Source organism: Scardinius erythrophthalmus (assembly GCF_964197995.2).
Source record: "Scardinius erythrophthalmus genome assembly, chromosome: 5".
NCBI classification, from domain to species: Eukaryota; Metazoa; Chordata; class Actinopteri; order Cypriniformes; family Leuciscidae; genus Scardinius; species Scardinius erythrophthalmus.
In genome coordinates this window covers 15,651,913-15,671,113 of record NC_138225.1, presented here as the reverse complement: position 1 = coordinate 15,671,113, position 19,201 = coordinate 15,651,913, and the positions used below count along the sequence as shown (strand labels likewise).

The 19,201-nt window shown below is 38.0% G+C and overlaps 2 protein-coding genes across 2 annotated transcripts; both read left to right on the top strand.

Moving 5' to 3' along the window:
* The first annotated feature begins 491 nt into the window (after nucleotides 1–491).
* capga (capping protein (actin filament), gelsolin-like a) lies at nucleotides 492–7,561 on the top strand. The gene is made up of 9 exons (XM_081365524.1): nucleotides 492–617; nucleotides 4,017–4,210; nucleotides 4,377–4,531; nucleotides 5,061–5,222; nucleotides 5,375–5,524; nucleotides 6,557–6,643; nucleotides 6,836–6,968; nucleotides 7,050–7,141; nucleotides 7,218–7,561. The coding sequence occupies exons 2-9, from the start codon at nucleotides 4,018–4,020 to the stop codon at nucleotides 7,281–7,283; spliced, it is 1,038 nt and encodes a 345-aa protein (XP_081221650.1). The 5' UTR covers nucleotides 492–617; nucleotide 4,017; the 3' UTR covers nucleotides 7,284–7,561.
* Nucleotides 7,562–9,768: 2,207 nt separating this feature from the next.
* Nucleotides 9,769–18,729, top strand: LOC308690334 (E3 ubiquitin-protein ligase TRIM69; the record flags this gene model as incomplete). Its single annotated transcript, XM_081364738.1, has 10 exons — nucleotides 9,769–9,793; nucleotides 10,000–10,124; nucleotides 10,278–10,358; nucleotides 16,372–16,482; nucleotides 16,899–17,030; nucleotides 17,125–17,253; nucleotides 17,682–17,733; nucleotides 17,917–17,943; nucleotides 18,033–18,059; nucleotides 18,179–18,729. 10 exons carry the CDS (start codon nucleotides 9,769–9,771, stop codon nucleotides 18,727–18,729), a joined length of 1,260 nt encoding a protein of 419 aa, XP_081220864.1.
* Between the last annotated feature and the right edge of the window lie 472 nt (nucleotides 18,730–19,201).

Below are 19,201 nucleotides of genomic sequence, written 5' to 3'. Positions count from 1 at the left end.
AGCCTACATTTCCACATAAACGTTGTTTTGCTTGTGTCAGTAAAAAGAGACCTGTCAAAACTCTCACTAAAAACCTCAGTGTAAACCCATTTAACAGACAATAATGAATAATGATGGAAACTACCTCTATTATAAATGAGAAATCAGCCTTTCGCATTGTTATGGTGACAGATCTCAGATATGAATCCTAAGCGTGATCTGTAGTGTATAAAAGCTCACATGACATTTGTGGATGAATTGAATCATAAAATACTGAAGTTCTTGATAAATATAGAGCTTCATTTTCAGACATTGGCCTTGTGACTTTCTCTTACGACTTTTTACCCTTCTTGCCCCTTTTCTTTCACTCTTTCCATAAATGACACAAGCATGACAGTTAAAAGGACGTTTTGCTTATGTAGTAAAAAGAGATGTGTTTGCATACAGTGTGTTTCCAACAGATGTGAGATGCTGATGAGCCGATACACCCTGCAGCATTAACACGCTTTTGCCTTCTAATAACTGTGCCTGGCCACAAAGCCAGTCAACTGTATATGCAGTAGAGGCAATTGTTCAGGCAGCTGTTACATTTAAGAGCTATCACGAGCTGGACTGACTGACTTCAAGACTATTACAAGGTAGGAAAAAGCACTCTTTACATAGAGTCTGTCATAAAATCCTTTATATTATGTTATATTTTATGTATATTTTATGTTATATTTATTGTTATTTATATTTGATTGTATGTATTATATTTTACAAATATTCTATATTAATTATATTACTTGTATTAAGAAAATGATTACATTGTTTTTATATAATACTTGTCTTAAGTACGAAGATGACAATGTTAAAAGTCTATTTCTCTCATCAAATGAATGATTCTAATTCTGTAAATTCACATTTGAATCTCAATTCAGTGAGCCGTTTTGCAGAATCTGATTTCACCAAGCACATGTTCCTGAATCAACATCTTTATTCCAATTAACCAATCAGATTTGAGGGACAAGTTTACAGTTTGTGTCAAGTTTAGGGTTACAGCCAGGGTTAGGTACTTCTACATCAGTGTTTTTCACCTATCATTTCAATATGACTTTAGGGATAAGTAATGGGTAGGGATAGGTTTAGGGGTAGGGATATGGTTGGGACTAAATTTTGTTGGGACTAAAATATGTTGATCCAAGAAACGCGTCTGCTAAACACAGCCCAGCTAAATTGGAAAAAATTGCTCTAGTGAAGTTGAAAGAACAGTTATTTTGGAGTTCTGTTATACTATTTATACTAGATTTGAAGAGAAAGGGAAGTGAAAGAAGGAGGTGTCAGCAAACATCATGCGTGCAACCGCTTCGCTACCTGCTTCATAACACAAGCTCAAGTTTAAACTCATAATCATTCAAGAGGAAACATAGACTGTCATCTCATCCTCAAGATGGTTTATGTAGAGATGGTGATTGTGTAAATGTTCAGATCATGTGAGAACAGTAAAATGACGACATCTCACTCTCAGGGGTGTTCACTGATATGCTCACACAAAAATCGCTGCAAAAGATGCTTTCCAACAGGTGTTTTACCATTTGTTGTAAAACTGTGGACCTATTTTTCCAAACGCCTCACACCCGTACATTCTTCCGTTGAGAGCTTGAATAATTTAGACACTCCAGCCCAGTTTCTGAGTAATACCGTACCTCACAGCACATCCAATACAAGTCAGTGGATTTGGACAAAAACTACGATAAAACCTGTTGGAAAGCATATTTTGCTGCAATTTTTGTGTGAGCATATCAGTGAACACCCCTGACCACTTGGTGAGTTTCACGTCTTTGTAAATGAAAGTTTAATGCGTTTTAGGAAGGATTGTTCCAGTGCACCTATACACCCATTCTGGAGGTGGGGGGGAAAGCGAAAGAAACCTAAAATTCTCTGGACAGCAGCATGTATCCAAATTTGAATCTTAACCGTTCTATTTCATCAGAAACGATCTGAAAACAGGGCTTTAAGTGTAAAATACCGAACTTGTCCTTTAAACCAAGTTCTCTTTCACGTCTTATGTCTGTGAACGAAACAGTGGGTAAAGAAATTGCATGTGTATATTAGATCTGTGTATTAAAGTGAAAGCAATTTAATTTACAATACAGTATGCTACAAAATTATTGTAAAATCAGTCACATAACCTATTTTAAATAACTCACCTAAACAGCAAATAATTCCTGCAGTAAAGCTTTAGCTTCTTGGTTGATGCTGTCACCCAGGAGTATCGCTTATAATTGCTGGGGTTGAAATGCTTTACAAAACTTAGGCTTTCTGCACAAAATTAAGCTCTGGTGTAGGTCTTCCTTTGCCGATTAACTCTTGAATCTTGAAAACTGCGTGGATAATTAATTAGCAACGATGTCCGTCCTCCTTGCGGTTTCCATAACAAATAGCGCTAGCTATTTTATCAGCTTTTTTTTTTTCAACCGAGTTCCTCACAGCGGGCGGAAAGCGTCATAAACTTACTGATTACAAGCCCCACTAATTAAGAGGGGCGATATGATTCGTCAATTTTCCTGTCATTTAAAATTCGTCTCTCGGACTTGCTAAGGCTTGACCCTCTGTAATTTCACAGCTGGACCACTAATCATAGAACTGAAAAATCGTAATATGGAGAAAACGGACATCTACACAACACAACACAACTCACACTGAATAGGCAGATTTGAAGGATTTATTTCCTCAAAAAGATTTAGATGTTTATTGTCAAATTATAAATTCCTAAAATAACATTAAAAACTGAGGATTTTTTATTAAAAAAGTTTTTACTTATTAAACTATTATTTCAAAGTTTGTAAATATATTTTTTTTTACAATAGTTTAGGCCCCCTCTGAGGGCCTAGAGGGCCCGGTTCCATTCTGATACCGTACCTACATATATGCTGTTAATGAATCAAACAACAAAAGAAAAACAGTTAATGCTCTTAATTGAATAACTTTAGTTGCTTTAATAATAATACATTTCTTACTTGAATGCTGCTGTTAAATGCTCTGGTGAGGAGATAAACATGTCGGACTTTGCACACCTCACTTAAGGGGAGGAGCTAAGATATTAGGGCAGACTCCGTGCCAGTCATGGGTGGGGCCTGTTCCAATGTGACGTCACATTGGAGCACATTCCTAAACGGCTCATTTTGAGAAACTGTTTCAGATTTATGGGGAAAATAACATTCGGAGTGGATGGTTTTTTACTACAATAAGGTGGTTGTGTTCACACACTGTAGACACATAATTAACAATATAAAAAACAATATAAAAGTGAATTTTTCATAATAGGTCCCCTTTAAGTAATCACAGTAAATGCATTGACTGTGGGAGAACCTGCTCTGTTGATCTGTCTATCTGTCTTTGGTGAGGGTGGCTGGGTGTATGTAAGCCGTGTGTCTTGTATGGCTGCGCAACAGTTGGCCTTATGAATTATTTGTGTGGGACAATTGCATCTCATTTTACAGCTCTATTATATTTGATCTCTCTGCTCTCACCTCCCACCGGCCTTCCCATTGTGCATCTCTAATGGAGCATGCAATCCCGTGCTCTGCTTCCATATCTGACCCCTGACCTTAAAGGTTCCCCGCCTCTACTGTCTGGATCAGACCAACTCCATCATACCTGTCTGCTGCTCTTTCTCTCCCATCATTTCCAAATTTCCATTTTCTGTTTCTTTTATTACCATTTCCCCCTTCCCTAAACCATTTTCTTGCTTTCTAATATCTCTAATTCCATTCATCCTGTATTTAAATATCTCATTAATCCTGTTCTCTGCTTCAGTTGCATTGCTTCTACAATATCCTTTATTCACTAATATCTGATATTTTCTTCTTTCCCATTGCTCTTTCTTCTCATACGTTCTCTTCTTTCTCTCTCTCATCCACTTCTCCTCGCTTCATTCCCCCTTTTCTTATCTTACCCCCTCCTCTCTTCACTTGTTGCCTTTCTCATAAGGCAGCCTCCGACCTCCACATACACATACACACAAACTCTTCACTCTTTCTCTCCCCCCTCATCAGGATGCTTAATCTGCGGGCAGCACAGAGCCAGTTTACCCATGAAGTGAGAGAGCCAGGGCTGTGGGTCTGGAGGGTGGAGAAGATGAAGGCTGTGCTCCTTGACCCATCGCAGAGAGGAATCTTCTACAACGGAGACGCGTACATTGTGCTCAGCAACCGTGGAAAGGATGGAAGCGACCTGCACATGTGGATGGGTGTGTAGTGTCTGTTTATTTGTGTCATTTTACTGTAAATGTAGAATGAATGAAAATGCATCTGCAGGCTGAGGACTGTAAAATGTTTTTTTGTAAACTAGGAAGGGGAAAAAAATGTTTGCATTAGTAGGTTCCTGTAGTTTTAGCATTCCCTCCTCTGATCAAGGTGAGAAGTCGTCCCGGGATGAACAGGGTGCTTGTGCCATGCTTGCCACTCAACTGGACAGCTTCTTGGGAGGAGAGCCAGTACAACATCGACAGGTGCAAGGCTATGAGTCACCTGAGTTCATGGGACTCTTCCCGAAAGGAGTCAGCTACAAGGTGAGAGAAAAGGGACAATAGGACAAAAACAAAGATTTATTTTTTATTTTTTAATGTTATTCAGCAATTATGTATTAAATGGATCAAAAGTGTTACAGATATTTATGTTACAAATAATTTCTTTTTTAAATAAATGCCATTGACATTTTTATTCCCCAAAGAACCCTTAAAGATGGTTTCAAAAAAGATTAAGCAGCACAACTGTTTTTAACATTGATGACAATAAGAAATGTTTTTGATCCCCAAATCTGCATGCCTATTAGAATGATTTCTGTAATTCGGCTTTGTCATCGCAGGAATAAATTAAAATGTAAAATATTTTCAAAGAGAAAACAGTTATTTTAACTGGTAATAATATTTCACAAGATTACAGTTTTTGCTGTGTTTTTGATCAAATAAATGCAGCAGTAAGCATAAGAGACTTCTATCAAAAAAATCGTAAGAAACCCAAACTTTTGACCAGTACTGTATGTCCAAAGGTTGCGCCACTATGAAAGTATGGACTCACTGGTTTCTCTTTCTGTCTCAGGAGGGAGGGGTGGAGTCTGGGTTCAAGAGTGCCAGGTCCAGGATTGGCCATGTTACACATCTGTACCAAGTCAAAGGAAAGAAAAACATCCGTGCAAGAGAGGTGGAGCTTAGCTGGGGGAGCTTCAACAAGGGCGACTGTTTCATACTGGACTTGGGAGAGGTGTGTATGTATAAGTTTATGCATAGGCCAAAAAAAATGTTTTGTAATATCTCTCATTGTGGTGCCATTATTTCTTATTTTAGTTGGCTAATCATGGCCAATCAATTAGTTATCATTATCACATATCACAATTATCATGTGTGTTTGCTCAGACTATAGTCGCATGGAGCGGTTCCAAAGCCAACATGTTTGAGCGACAGAAGGTGCGTGAGATAGCAATGCTGATCAGAGACACAGAGAGGAATGGCAAAGCTCACATCGTTGATGTGACAGAGGGAGAGGAAACACTGGAGATGGTTCAGGTGACAAACCTCCATTCCATTGAAGATGCTCTTTGAATCATTCTCAAATCATGTTGGACAACATGATCGTCAGGTTCAGGCTCATGCAGCTCAAGTACTGCTGTCATTAAAGGGATAGTTCACCCAAAAATGAAAATTATCCCATCATTTATTTACCCTCAAGCCATCCTAGGTGTATATGAGTCAGATATGGAGTCATTGCTCTTCAAAGCTTTATAATGGCAGTGAATGGCGGTCCTGAATTTAAAGTCCAAAAAAGTGCGTCCATCCATCATAAAAGTAATCCATACGACTCCAGGAGGTTAATAAAGGCCTTCTGAAGCAAAGCGATGGGGTTTTGTAAGAAAAATACCCATTTTTAAAACTTAAGACAGACAGCCGTACGCATCGATTTATGGCAAAAGAGTAACTCCTGACCCAAAACATGACGTATTGACAAACACGGAAGTGCAGAGGATAGAGTAAAACAAAACCAATCATGAATTAGAAGTCTAAAATGAGAATTTGTAAATGGAAATATCGAAGGATTTCAATACAAGAGAAGAGGAGCTTGAGTTTGTTGCCCAGCCCTATTTGTTTGAACCGCGAGAGGCGCCTAAGCGTACGCTACTCCTACATCCTACGTCATACATTGCGTCAGGGGTTTCTGTTTTGGCGTAAGTCAACTTGCGCAGGCCATCTGCCGGAAGCTATAGTTATTTGAGTCTTTAAAGTTTTAAATATGGATGTTTTTCTTACAAAAAGCCATCACTTTGCTTCAGAAGGCCTTTATTAACCACCTGGAGTCGTATAGATTACTTTTATGATGGATGGATGCGCTTTTTTGGAAGAGCAATGATATTTTTTAATATAACTTGTGAAAGAAGACAGTCATATACACCTAGTCATGGGATAATTTTCATTTTTGGGTGAACTATCCCGGTAAGGCAAATCAAAGAACCAAAGACTAAGAAATTCTAAAATTAATTTAAACATTCATAAATGGATTAGAAATATTAGAACTATTAACACCATCTCAAATTTATTTGAAAGGCACTTGGTCCAATCCCAGCTCTGAAGGACAGCTCAACAGAGGAAGATACTGAAGCAGATATCTCTAATTCTGCTTGCCTTTACAAAGTCAGTTCTCTCTCCTTTACAGTGTAATGTGCAGGCATCAAAATGACCTTTTAGTTTCAGTCAAACTGTTTGTCTATCAATAAATTGGTCAATTAAAGTTGCACTTTCCTGGTTGATGTTTGAAGGCTAAGAATGTTCTAGCGATAATAATAATTCACATTGGAGATAAATGTCTGAATGATTCTCTCTGAGGTGTCTAGCGCAACAGGCCAAATGACCTTGACTAAACTGTGTGACAAAGGACCTTTCGCTCAAGAGCTGCTGGAGAAAGATGACTGCTTCATATTGGACAATGGCTCTAATGGGAAGATTTACATTTGGAAAGGTGATTGCGTGTATTTGTTCATCTGCGTGTGTAGTAAAATCACACCTTTTATAATCATTGCCTTACTTTATTGGCGCACAGGGAACGGAGCCAATTTAGATGAGAAGAGAGTTGCCATGAAGGTGGCAGATGAGTTTATTACAGAAATGAACTATCCCAGGATGAGAACGCAGGTTTGTTTCATTTTCATTTTGTGCACAAACACTATGACCTCTTCTTTCAGTCATCCACATTTCTTTATGTCCTTAGGTGGAAATTCTCCCTCAGGGTCGTGAATCTGTCCTCTTCAAACAGTTCTTCCAGAGCTGGAGTTAAACACACCAACATATAGGATGTATGTAGAAAGGATGCTCATTTTGTATAATCACACAGCATACTAACCATCAGTGGTGTAGCCTGCCTGTTAAAACCCTTTGCTGTTAGCCAAAAGATTGCTTGTTTGATCCCAGGTTTTGTGAAGGCTGGGACAGTTGTAATTGTTATTCAGAAACTGCCTATTTAAGAAATATAAATAAAAAAAAATTTAAATTGTTGATTAGTTTTCTGTCACATGCAGATCATTTGCTTTAATATAAAACATCTGTATACAACCCAAATGTTTGTGATTTTATGGAGTCCAAATATGCAATAACATGATGTCTGTTAGTTTTCTTATACATATTGAGCGTCAAATTGGCCCAATATCAAATACATGCACAAACAGACACCACATACAGTACAGATGCTTATGTAACCATGTGATACTACACGGTCTTTCTGTGTGATCATCCTTTATCTTAGAGATACGCTCCATTATAAAGTATGAGCTTACGTTAATCTAACGTTTGAACCTCCGCAACCAATCAAAATCAGTGTGATGGACAAATGGCTGAGCTCTCGCCCATGAAGGTTCAGAAAATAAACACTGAACAAATAACGACTTGAGCAATAACACTTTCACAATCAAAAGCTAAATGAAGCCCCATTGACATTCTTAATGAATTGATAAACAGATTTAAAAACAGGTCTAAAGCGCATTACTCTTAAAGAATCAATGAACACATTAAACTAGCTTAACTATTTCGCATGTTCTTAATGTCTTGCAAAGCATTTTAATCTTACAGGCAAATGCTTCAAATGATTTTGGTAATATATCTACTTTAGGACTGGCTGATCAGAGTAACAAACATTTTACTTCTTAAAATCTGCAGTATGAAAATAAGAGACATAATAGAGTCATTTGGGAACTTACTGTTCTTGTGGTTTCATTTCATGTGAACAACATTTAGTTATCTTGAAATGACAACCATCGGGGTGTGGTGAGAAAAATGAGCAAGACACATATTTCATTATGTCTGTTTCTGTGCCAGTTGTTGTTTATTATGAAACTGCATATTAATCATATGAGTATAATATGAGTTTTTTCTGTATTATTTCAAACGAAACTGCATTTTAAGCAATTGCTTACATGATGTGAACAAATTCACATGATTCATTTCTGGAATTTATGGGTTTAAACGGAACGTCACAGAAAGTTTAAATCTTCAGACAGTGATGCTGAGTTTATTCATTTCAGTTTTAGTTTTAAAGTATCAAAACTTGCTGTCTTTACTTCTCAGTCAGCTTGTTAAATTTTAAACCAAACACAGTCATGCTTGTATGTTGTTTCTTTTATTAGTTATTTAGACTTTGAATTGATTAGACCTGACAATAGCCTAGCAGCTAAAGCATATTATTCAGCCTAAATGAACTGATTACACAAGCTCATAATGGCAATGCCCTTATCATTGCTCCTCCTTTATACGTTTACACCAGTTGATAGAGATATCATGTGTCTGTGACTAGGGTGGATTGAGGAGTCAAAGGTTGTTGTCTAGTTATACAGCTGACATGATTGAGAATCTGGGTCCTTATGCTCTGGTTCTGCCGGTGTGCACCACAAATCTCTGAGCTGGCCTGTTCCCGCAATAGAGAAGGTGAGGGATGTAAACTTCCTTCCTTTAATTCAAACATAATATTTAATGTAAGAGAGAGAGAGAGAGATTTTTCTATTCATTTATCTGGTTAATTCAATTCAATAGTCAGGAAGTAAAACTGTGCTTTGACCTATATTTGGGATATGTTTGTGTTAATGTACTTCCTAATCATTTAGTAACTGGTATTTTAATTAATAGCAATAGTAATGTTTAATTTATTTTGATATATTTAATTAATTTAAATAATAGTATTTATAATATAATATGATTAAATTACATAATAAATTATACATATGTGACCCTGGATCACAAAACCAGTCACGTCGCACAGGTATATACTCACTATTTGTGGCAATAGCCAACAATACATTGTATGGGTCAAAATGCTTGTTTTTTATTTTATGCCAAATATCATGAGGATTATAAGTAAAGATCATGTTCCATGAAGATATTTTGTAAATTTCTTACCATAAATATATAAAACATTTATTTTTGTGAGTGAATGCAGCACAATCACAAACATAAATGGACAACTTTAATTTTCTCAATGTTTAGATTTTTTTGCACCCTCAGATTCCAGATTTTCAAATAGTTGTCTCTCGACCAAATATTGTTCTATCCTAACAAACCATACATCAATGGCAAACTTATTTATTCAGCTTTCAGATGATGTAAATCTCAGTTTCAGAAAATTGACCCATGTGACTGGTTTTGTGGTCCAGGGTCACATATTAAATACCAGTATATCATAATTATTAAGTACTTGGGTTGATTCAGATGTTTGTTGAGCTTTGTGTTCTGTATAAGGTACTCAAGAGAAAACTGGATTTTTAAAATCAGCCAACATGAAGAGTATCCTGAAGGGCAAACGTAAGTTTAAACATTTTGATTTCAACGATAATATTATCCCCTGGTTTCACAGACAAGCCTTAAGCCTAGTCCTAGACTAAAATGCATTATTGAGCTGTTTTAACTGAAACTGAAAGTTTTTTTCTAAGGCACGCTCATAAAAGCTACTTGGATGTATGAATGTTTAAAAACTAGAAAATGTATATTTTGTTGTGTGTATATAACAGGATTTGAGGCACCTGAAGCTGGTTTGAGTAACTCTATAGGAGCTGTGCGCTGGGCTCTTCCTGATGAAAGTCTTCAGGCTCACAGCTCCGTTCCTAGCCAGAGCAGTCAGAGCCACAGACAAAAGGTAAGAAAGAAAGAAAGAAAGAAAGAAAGAAAGAAAGAAAGAAAGAAAGAAAGAAAGAAAGAAAGAAAGAAAGAAAGAAAGAAAGAAAGAAAGAAAGAAAAGAAAAGACGATAGATAGATAGACACCTAACCAATCTTTCTGTTGCTATACAGGACTTGAAAGATCTCCGCAGCCTGCAGGAATGTGTGAAGTTTATCACTCAGTGGAAACAGCAGGTGGAACATGTCTGCAAGGTAACGTGTAAAGCTTATGGATTTTAAAGACTATCATCACCATGTGATTCCACAAAGTTGCATGTAATTACATGTAATTGTGAAACTTCTTTAAACTTCCTATGAAATGCAAGATGAAAAAGTGTGTAATGTAATGACAAGCAAAACAACTTAAATTATTCTGTTTATACATTAACTCAAAAAGTCCCGCCATCCAGCTTTAAATGAATTGCACCCTGGTCACATGACCACAAACAATAAAATTACATCATGTCAAATTACTGTAATTTCGAGCTGACAACATGTGATGTGATGTTCTCAGAAGATTCACTTTTTACAGTTGAAATTACAGTAATTACGACATGGTGTGAAAGCACATTTACTTCCTTGAAGTGACCATCACATGTAGGCTACCCTTCGTTATTATAATTGTGGAAGGACCCTTTGTTAAGGGATTTAGGTGTCCACTTTAATGTGGAACTCCCCTACAAATGGTGTTCGCTGCCCAAAGTGCCCTTCAAAGGCACAACAACGTTGTTTGGTAGTTACCCACAGACGTGAGCAAGTGTGATATTGCTTTTATACACCGGTTCAAAAAAGAATAAGAACTTGGTTAACTTTAGCCCCTTTCACATAGCGCGATGATGCCGGAAAATTGCCAGAACGCCTTCTGTGTGAACAGGGGCGCTGCTAAGGATTTTGGGCCCCATGAAAAGAATCTTGACAGGGCCCCCAACACAGCTGAGACTTTTTTCATATTAATTTACATAAAATCATGGTTTATGGTATTTTGACTATCATTCTCATATATTTAAGTCAATCAGACAATTGAACTCCATCCCATGTCCACACCCGTAATTTGTCCTCTGTAATACTGCACTACTTCAGTACTGTATAATACTGTGCATAGCTGTACATGTGTCATATAGGGTATTCACGTATATTTATATTTGTATGTATGTGAGGCAAAGCCGTGCACCCGCTGCACCCTGCTCTATCGAAACGTGCTAACTTGTCGAAAAATGCTACCGTAGAGACCTGGGGCCGTATTCACAAAGAATTTTAAGGCTAAAAGTAGCTCCTAACTGGCGAATTTAGGAGCAACTCCTAAAAATAATGGGCGTGTCACTCGTAACTTTAGGACTCCTAATTTTTTTGACTAAGAGTAATTCACGAAGCATTTTAGCCCTAAAAGTAGCACCTAAGCCTGGGACAGCTTAAAAGAAGTCGAGAGGACTCCTAACTCACTAAGACCTATTCACAAACCGCTTTTTGTGGCATTTCACGTTGCGATGTTTTGAAATGCGTATGCGGCGGCTACAGGAGCTTCCAATCGCGAGGGAACAATTTTGCATTGTAGGCATAACTAGGGATGCAATAACGCCACCAACAACAACCAAAACTAGGCTACTCATTACATGCAAACTATTTGTAACGTTTCATTGTGAATCAAATTAAAATGTTCTTCTCTTTGCAAACGTAGGCAGAGGCATATAGTGACAGTCAGATTAATTCAATAATGTTGCAAAGATATTGCATCAATCCATATGTTTCATTAGGCTATAGGCTATTTGTTTGGCCTTACTCTTTATTCATTTAGGCTATTTATTCAGTTATTCATCATCTTCCGTCCTTCGCACTACTTGTGTAGCGCACGCATTCTCAGACCTGTCACCTGTCACTCATCATCGTAGGGGAGGTGTTTGGAATCATTCCCGCGTTACAATCATCAGCCAATCAAGGTGGTCACTTCAGTCAAGCTCGTGCATGAGTAATGACGTCATCCATAGCAACAAAGACTCACTCTTAGTTTAGGAATTGTCATTTTTCTTTACTAAGAGTCGGTCTGAAAGGCGTTGTGAATAACTTTTAAAGGGGTCATATAATGGTACATGCACTTTTACAAGTTGATTGCACTGAAATGTCTGTTGGCAGTGCCTGTACACAACCATCCTATCATGATAAAAATCCATCCAGTGGTTTTGTTTTAATCTCCTTATATGTTTGACCATCTCTGAAATCAAGCCGTCCGATATTGTGACGTCATAAGATCGTACGCCCCTCCCGCGATTGTGATTGACAGCCGTGTTTCAACACAAGACCCGCCCTGAGCAAGCTGTGACAGCCGTCGTCATAGTAGTCCGCCAGTGTTGATATGCTGGAGTAGAATGGCGTCTAAGCGATTGTGGTGTTCTGTTCTTAGATGTAATAAGGAACACAGCAGTCATTTGGATGTTCCTAAATCCGAGCCGTTGAAGAAGCAGTGGCTGAGTTTTGTTTTTGAAGCGATATGCCCAAAGGATTGACGCGGGGATTCCCTCACGGGGATTCCCCACGATCGTCTGTGCTTTCATGTTTGCGCGAATCATTTCACACCAGACAGCTTCACAAACGAGAAAAAACGGATCGGTACCAACGTGTTCCTGCTGAACCTCCAGAAGATGTGAGTGTAATGTTTTATTAACCTTTATATTAGTATTTATATTAATCTTTGCGAAATTTGCAAACCTTGCTGCAGGCTTCACGATGAATGCATCTAAGGTTTACACTCAGGGTACATTACGGCATGTTTTCTATGTACGACGTTCTCAATATAATTCATAATCCCACGTTTATAACGAATAACACGTGGTTATTGTGTTAGATACGGTCAGAGAATGTCTAATACGGTGTACCCACAGAACAGAGGGGTGGGGTGAGCAAAGCTCATTATCATTTAAAGACACATGCACTGAAACGGCGTGCTGAAAACAGAGCTGTTTTTGACCAGGTAAAATTAGTGTTTTCTTACAATACTAATGAGAATTTTTAATTAAAGTATATTACAAACTTTTAATTTAGACCCTAAAGAATCATATTAGCTTGTACAAAAATGGCATTATATGACCCCTTTAAGAGAAAACTCCTAGCTAAAATCTTTTAGTGCGATTTAGGAGTACTCCTAGTGGTAAGATAAAATGCTTTGTGAATACGGCCCCTGGGGCCTCATGTACAAAGCGTGCGTACGCACAGAAAAGTGCCATAGGCTACGATCATTGTCACGGGCGGTCCACTAACAATTTAGACCTACTTGCAAACCCACCTTTTCTTGTGAAATATTGGGTTAACATACTGTCGACCCTTTGCCTCTTTCCCCAGGTTTGATCACCCCAAATTTAAGACTTTTTTAAGACCTTTTTAAGACCACTTTAATGAAAATTAAGACCTACATCGCATCCATTATGCAGTCGTAAAACACCAGATCAAATCCCAATAATGACTATTACTAACAAATGTTTTAATTAAAAATACATTTATTATAAAAAAAACCTCATTCAACAACACACTGCAAAGTGATGTTTTTGGTAAATATCAAACATTCATAACAATAAACAGATAAACTAACTATTCAAATCGTCTTAGTAAAGTTTCTCTGCAATTCAAACTGCTTCAACCATTGCTTCAGAGGGGTAGACAGATAGGTAAGAGAGATATAGATAGTAGGGGTGTAACGGTTCACAAAATTCACGGTTCGGTTCAATACGATACACTTGTGTCACGGTTTGGTACGTTTTCGATACAGCAAAAATAAATAAATGCCAGAGAATTTTTTATTTATTATTATTTTTATTTTTTTATTAAAACTAACACACTTTGAGCAATGATGGAGCTATAATAGACTCTTCTTAGGAGCATAAACAAAACAGCTCCTTAGAAAAAAATGAAATGTAACCTAATATTGTAGTAGTTATAAACAAAGGTCTATTTTTAGTTCAGATTAACATTTGAGGGCAGCAATTGTACCGACGTAATGTTACTTGAAAGCATTATAGCCTACTATTCCTGCCAAACTTCCATGGTTACAGTTAGTGTTACTACAGTAAATCCATGGTGAATGTTGCTGATCTGTGGACACTATAGTTCATTCATGGCACAATGTTTCTTCCTGGCTTCCACGCGCTGTTTGATCCGTTAAAAACGGAGAAATGTGAACGTTTCTCACTAGATCTCACAGCGATGTTATTACTTCTGTGGCGAATTCAAATGATTTATTTACTGGATCTCTTATTACCGCTGTGTAACAGTGTCGCTTGATCAAGATCGCTCGCGCTGCACTGGTCCAAACTGATAAGCGGTCCTTCAACCACACAATAACGAGTAGCCCAGTTTCGTTCCGCTTACATTACGTTTGCACATTTGATGTTGGACAATGTTGTGGTCGCGCCGGCGTCTCTATGAGCGCGCTTGCCACGCGCAACGCGCATTTGAGGCATTTTCACTTCCTCTTCCGTCAAGTTGATATTTATTTGTGTTGCCTGGATACAATTTGGGCGGACTGAACCATTTTATCATAATCGAGAGGGGGAGAGGGGCCCACGGACGTTTGTGTTTCCTAAACAAATAAAAAATTTTGACACCAGGAAACAGCAAATAGAACAATTTAAAGTTAATAATTTTTACTATCAAATATTTTTTTTTAGCACCACAATTTTATTGGGGGCTTCTCTGGGCCCCCTCTTAGTCATGGGCCCCGAGAATCGTCATCGTTTACCCCCCCTTTACAGCGCCCCAGTGTGTGAACGCAAACACAACCCGGGATTGATGCCGGCATCGATGCCGGGTTGGGGAGCTAGTAACATTGCCGTGTTCAGTCCCGGAACGCGCGCTGTGAGAACAAAAGCCGTAATAATGCCGTGTCGTAGTGATGACGCTGAAGCTGGGATCGTTCGCCAGCTGTGAGACGGTACATAATGCGCAAGTTTATGATCGAATCAGAGAAAAAATGCATAAGCGAGAGAGAGAAATCGCAGCTCATAAGCAAACGTAAGACGCTGCTGAGACATTACAAGTCACATCGATGTCACGTGTCTTTTACGGGTTGTGTGTGAACGCACTCTTGATTCCGGAAAATCACTGGCAGTGTGAATGAACCAAAATCAAACGAACCGAGTCTAATCCCGGGTCACTTTATCCGTGTATTTTCCGGAATCTCTGTGTGAAAGGGGCTTTACATTTTTAAACAAAATTGCCAGTTCCTTTGTCTCTTTTTCAATAAAACTAAAAAATAACTGTTGCGAGTCTTTGTGCAACACACAGTAGGCTATTGTATCAGTGTTTTTGAACGAATCGGATAGGTAAATGATTCAGTGACTCACTGCATCTGAAATCACATACTTCCCTACTATATAGTAGGTGAAAAACAGTAGGCTATGTGACAAAAGAAGTATGACCGAATTAATATCACTCATAAAAGAGTAGGCAAAATGTACCCGGATGACCTTCTTTTTCTGGCGAGATTCTGAAGTGTGCGTGACTTTACTATCCCATGAGGCCATGAGAGGATTTGTGAATCGCTGTGAAGCGATGCAACTGATGCTAGGTCACATTATAATGACAGCATGGCAGATGTAATACATTCAGATTGCATTCATACTACACTCATTCATACTATATTGAACTTACTTTTTTAGTGGCTGTGAAGATTCACATGGTTTTGTTCCTGAATAATTCAGTGTTTTTGAACGAATCGGTTGAATAAACAATTCAATTATTCACTCATTAAGAGAGTTACATCGCCACATACTGCGAAACAGTGAAGAAAAAGTCACTGAAAAACAGGTTTGGAACAGGAGGGACCAAATGATAGAATTTTCATTCTTGGGTGAACTGTCTCTTTAATGTTATAAAGGTCGTTTAAGGCAATAAAGGCAACATCTTATAAAGTAAGTGTTTATCACCCGTTGACAAAGCTAAGTCCATAGAAGCTTCATATTCATGTATCATAAAGCTACTGATAAGACTAAATTAACTCCATGTCACTACCTTTCATGATGGTTGTATTGAACTGATGGTGAAATTCACCATGGAATGGTGAGGTAGGGTTTCTGTGTTATGAAATTGGATTCCCATCGCATCACCCTTTGGGGGTCTGGAGAGTGGGAAAAAGGAATGTGGGATATCCTGAATGCAGACTGTAATGGGTGTGTGTTTGACTACACTTACAGTATGTCTAAAATATCACAATAAATATTGACTGTGTGTGTGTGTGTTTTAGCCTGGTGCCAATGCAGATGAAGAACCACGTATGCATGCAGAGCCACGTAGTCTGGAGCAATGCCGCAAGCTCATCCTGGAGTGGGCACAGGAGTTCAAGAAAGTTGACAATGTGAGTTTATGACTAAAAGAGCCACATGTATAAACAAATGACATAGGTTACTGCTTAACTGATATCAGTTATGTCTAACAAGTTCACAAACATGAGATGTTCACTGAATTTTTTTTTTTAATATAGAGAAAATGTATAAAAGTGCATGGAGTTGATCAAAATGTTCAATCTTTTTTTTTTTACATATGCATTATAGTTCTTTCAAATATGTATGTGTAGTATATACTGTACTTCTAATATACCTATAAAAAAATTCACAAAAAAGCAGAATGCTGAAATCTCATCAAGCACCCCTAGTGTTCAAACTATGAATTACTCATGGCAGTCACAAAACTTCTGGAAAAAGAATAACATTTTTAATTGTTTTCATTAAGGTCATTGCTTAGATTGAGTTTATTATTTTCTCCTACCTGTAGTTGTTTAGTGAGAGCACATGGCGACAAGAACGAGATGCGATCTGGGAGCAGAAAGAGAACAAGGCTGATTCTGCCAAGCACATAGAGCAGAAGATCATGGAATGGGCTAAAGAGCTACAGACTGTGTCAGAGGTGAGATCAGCGTGTTTGACCCCAAGAGACATATGTGATAATGTAAAAATGTATGTACTGTATTTGTGTACATGCATATTATACCTGTGTGCAGCACTGTGGTGTGATGAGGCACGAATTAGCCCAGTTTCTGAAGCAGCTGGAACTGAAGAAGAGGAAAATCTTGACTCTGTTGCCTTTTCTGGAATTTATAACTTGGTCTCTACTGAAGCAGGACAGCCAGGTACAAGTTTAGATAAGAGACCAATAAACTAAACTTTTTTACAAACATCTAGCAAGAGTCCATAGTTTGCAACCATATACTGAATCAACAGACAATTTAAACAGTATCAGGAGATGATTTTATCATTGCTTATGTAAACAGTTTAGCAGTTTACAGACCATCACCATGCCCAAAGAAGCTTTTTTTTTTTTTTGCTTTGCGGTATTTATTCTGTAAAAATGCATTTGTGCTTTGGTTATTTGTGTTTTCGAACATCCTAGACCTTTATGGCAGTTTGCTGTCTCCTTTCCAAGAAAGAGATTCTGTTATAGAGAGATTCAGTTTCAGTTACAGAGATCCATATATATTTGTATAACACACACACACACACAGAATAATATAAGCAGTATATTTAGATGTATTTACATGTATTATAATGTATTTTTTAGGGTGTCGTTCCTCAGCTATGGCTCCTAAGCAAACATCGTACCTGGAAAACAGGTAATTTTCTCTTTCTTTTTTTTTTACTTAGACCCCATCATTAGATTGAAATACAGATTTGGCAATTTACATTAAATTCCTTTTAGGACAAAAGTTTAAAAGGAATTTAATTTAGCGATTAAATTATATTGACTACTCGTACTTATATATACAGTACAATTCAGTGTTTAATTGTTTTGACAGAGACACCAAAGTACATTCCAAACTCAGGTACAGATTTATGTATTTATTATGCATCATCATGTCATCATTACTTTAATCATCACTGTGGTAATAATGTTTATCACTGTTTTCCATAGTGTGGAGATGGATCTGCAGTGCTTCAGGTATCCCTGATTCAGACCTTCATGATTTACTCATTTTGCCAATGAAATTTAGTTTGGGCTTAAGAAAGCTTTTAAATTTATATTTGCACCTGTTCCACTTTATCATATCCTCTGTTTAGTGGACATCACACTGGACCCCATGACTAACCACCCATGGTTACAGCTCTCAGATGACAAAAAGAGGGTACAGGAAGCTCTGAGTGAAACCGAAGTGTCATTCAGTAACCAGCGCTTTGACAGCTGGCCGTGCGTTCTGGGCTGGGAAGGGCTCACTTCCGGTCGGTACTATTGGGAAGTTGATATTGCCAACAAAGGCTACTGGCGTATCGGAGTGACCACTTCTTCCTCCAAAAGGAAAGGCCGAAGTCCCATGTACCCTTCTGAGGGCTTCTGGACAATATGGAGAAGCACACGGCAGTTTTACGCATGCACCAAGCCGGAGACTGAGCTACCTCTTACACTTGTGCCCAGAAAGCTGGGAGTCTACCTGGATTATGAGGAAGGGCACCTGTCTTTCTACAATGCAGAGACACGCTCACATATCTTCACATTTACTGCAAATTTCAGAGAAAAGTTGTACCCCCTTTTCGCACCACTGGATGGACGTACGCTCATCACACTGTCCTCCACAGTCAATCCAGAAACGTCCTCTTTCGACGTCTCTCTATAGATCTACAGTCCTTGTAACGTGACAAATGTCCTCATAGGGCTAGTGAGGGCAACAGGTGGGACTAGCATACGAATACAGCTGCCAGTCATCGGGATCCAAGCAGATGATCATCTGTCAGATCTGAAGGATGAGATCCCGTGGATATTGTGAAGCTGTTTTGGTTGTAAATTTCAACTTCAACACAGTTGCAAAGTTCTGAGGATTTTCTTAACGGAAAATTATGAAATTATGAATGTTCTGCTGTCTATATGTACATAGTTTTGTGAAGTTTGAACGTTGTGCTCACAAGTCAGTTAGTCCTTATGAAGCACACTGGACAATCATTTGATGAATCAAAATTCCTTGTCATAGGTTTGCCTCAATGATACTTGCCATTTCATCCAAATCAAAAATAGTAGTACAATATATATATATATATATATATTATATAATTCATAAAAAACATTTGATTCTAGCTCACAATTCTTAGATT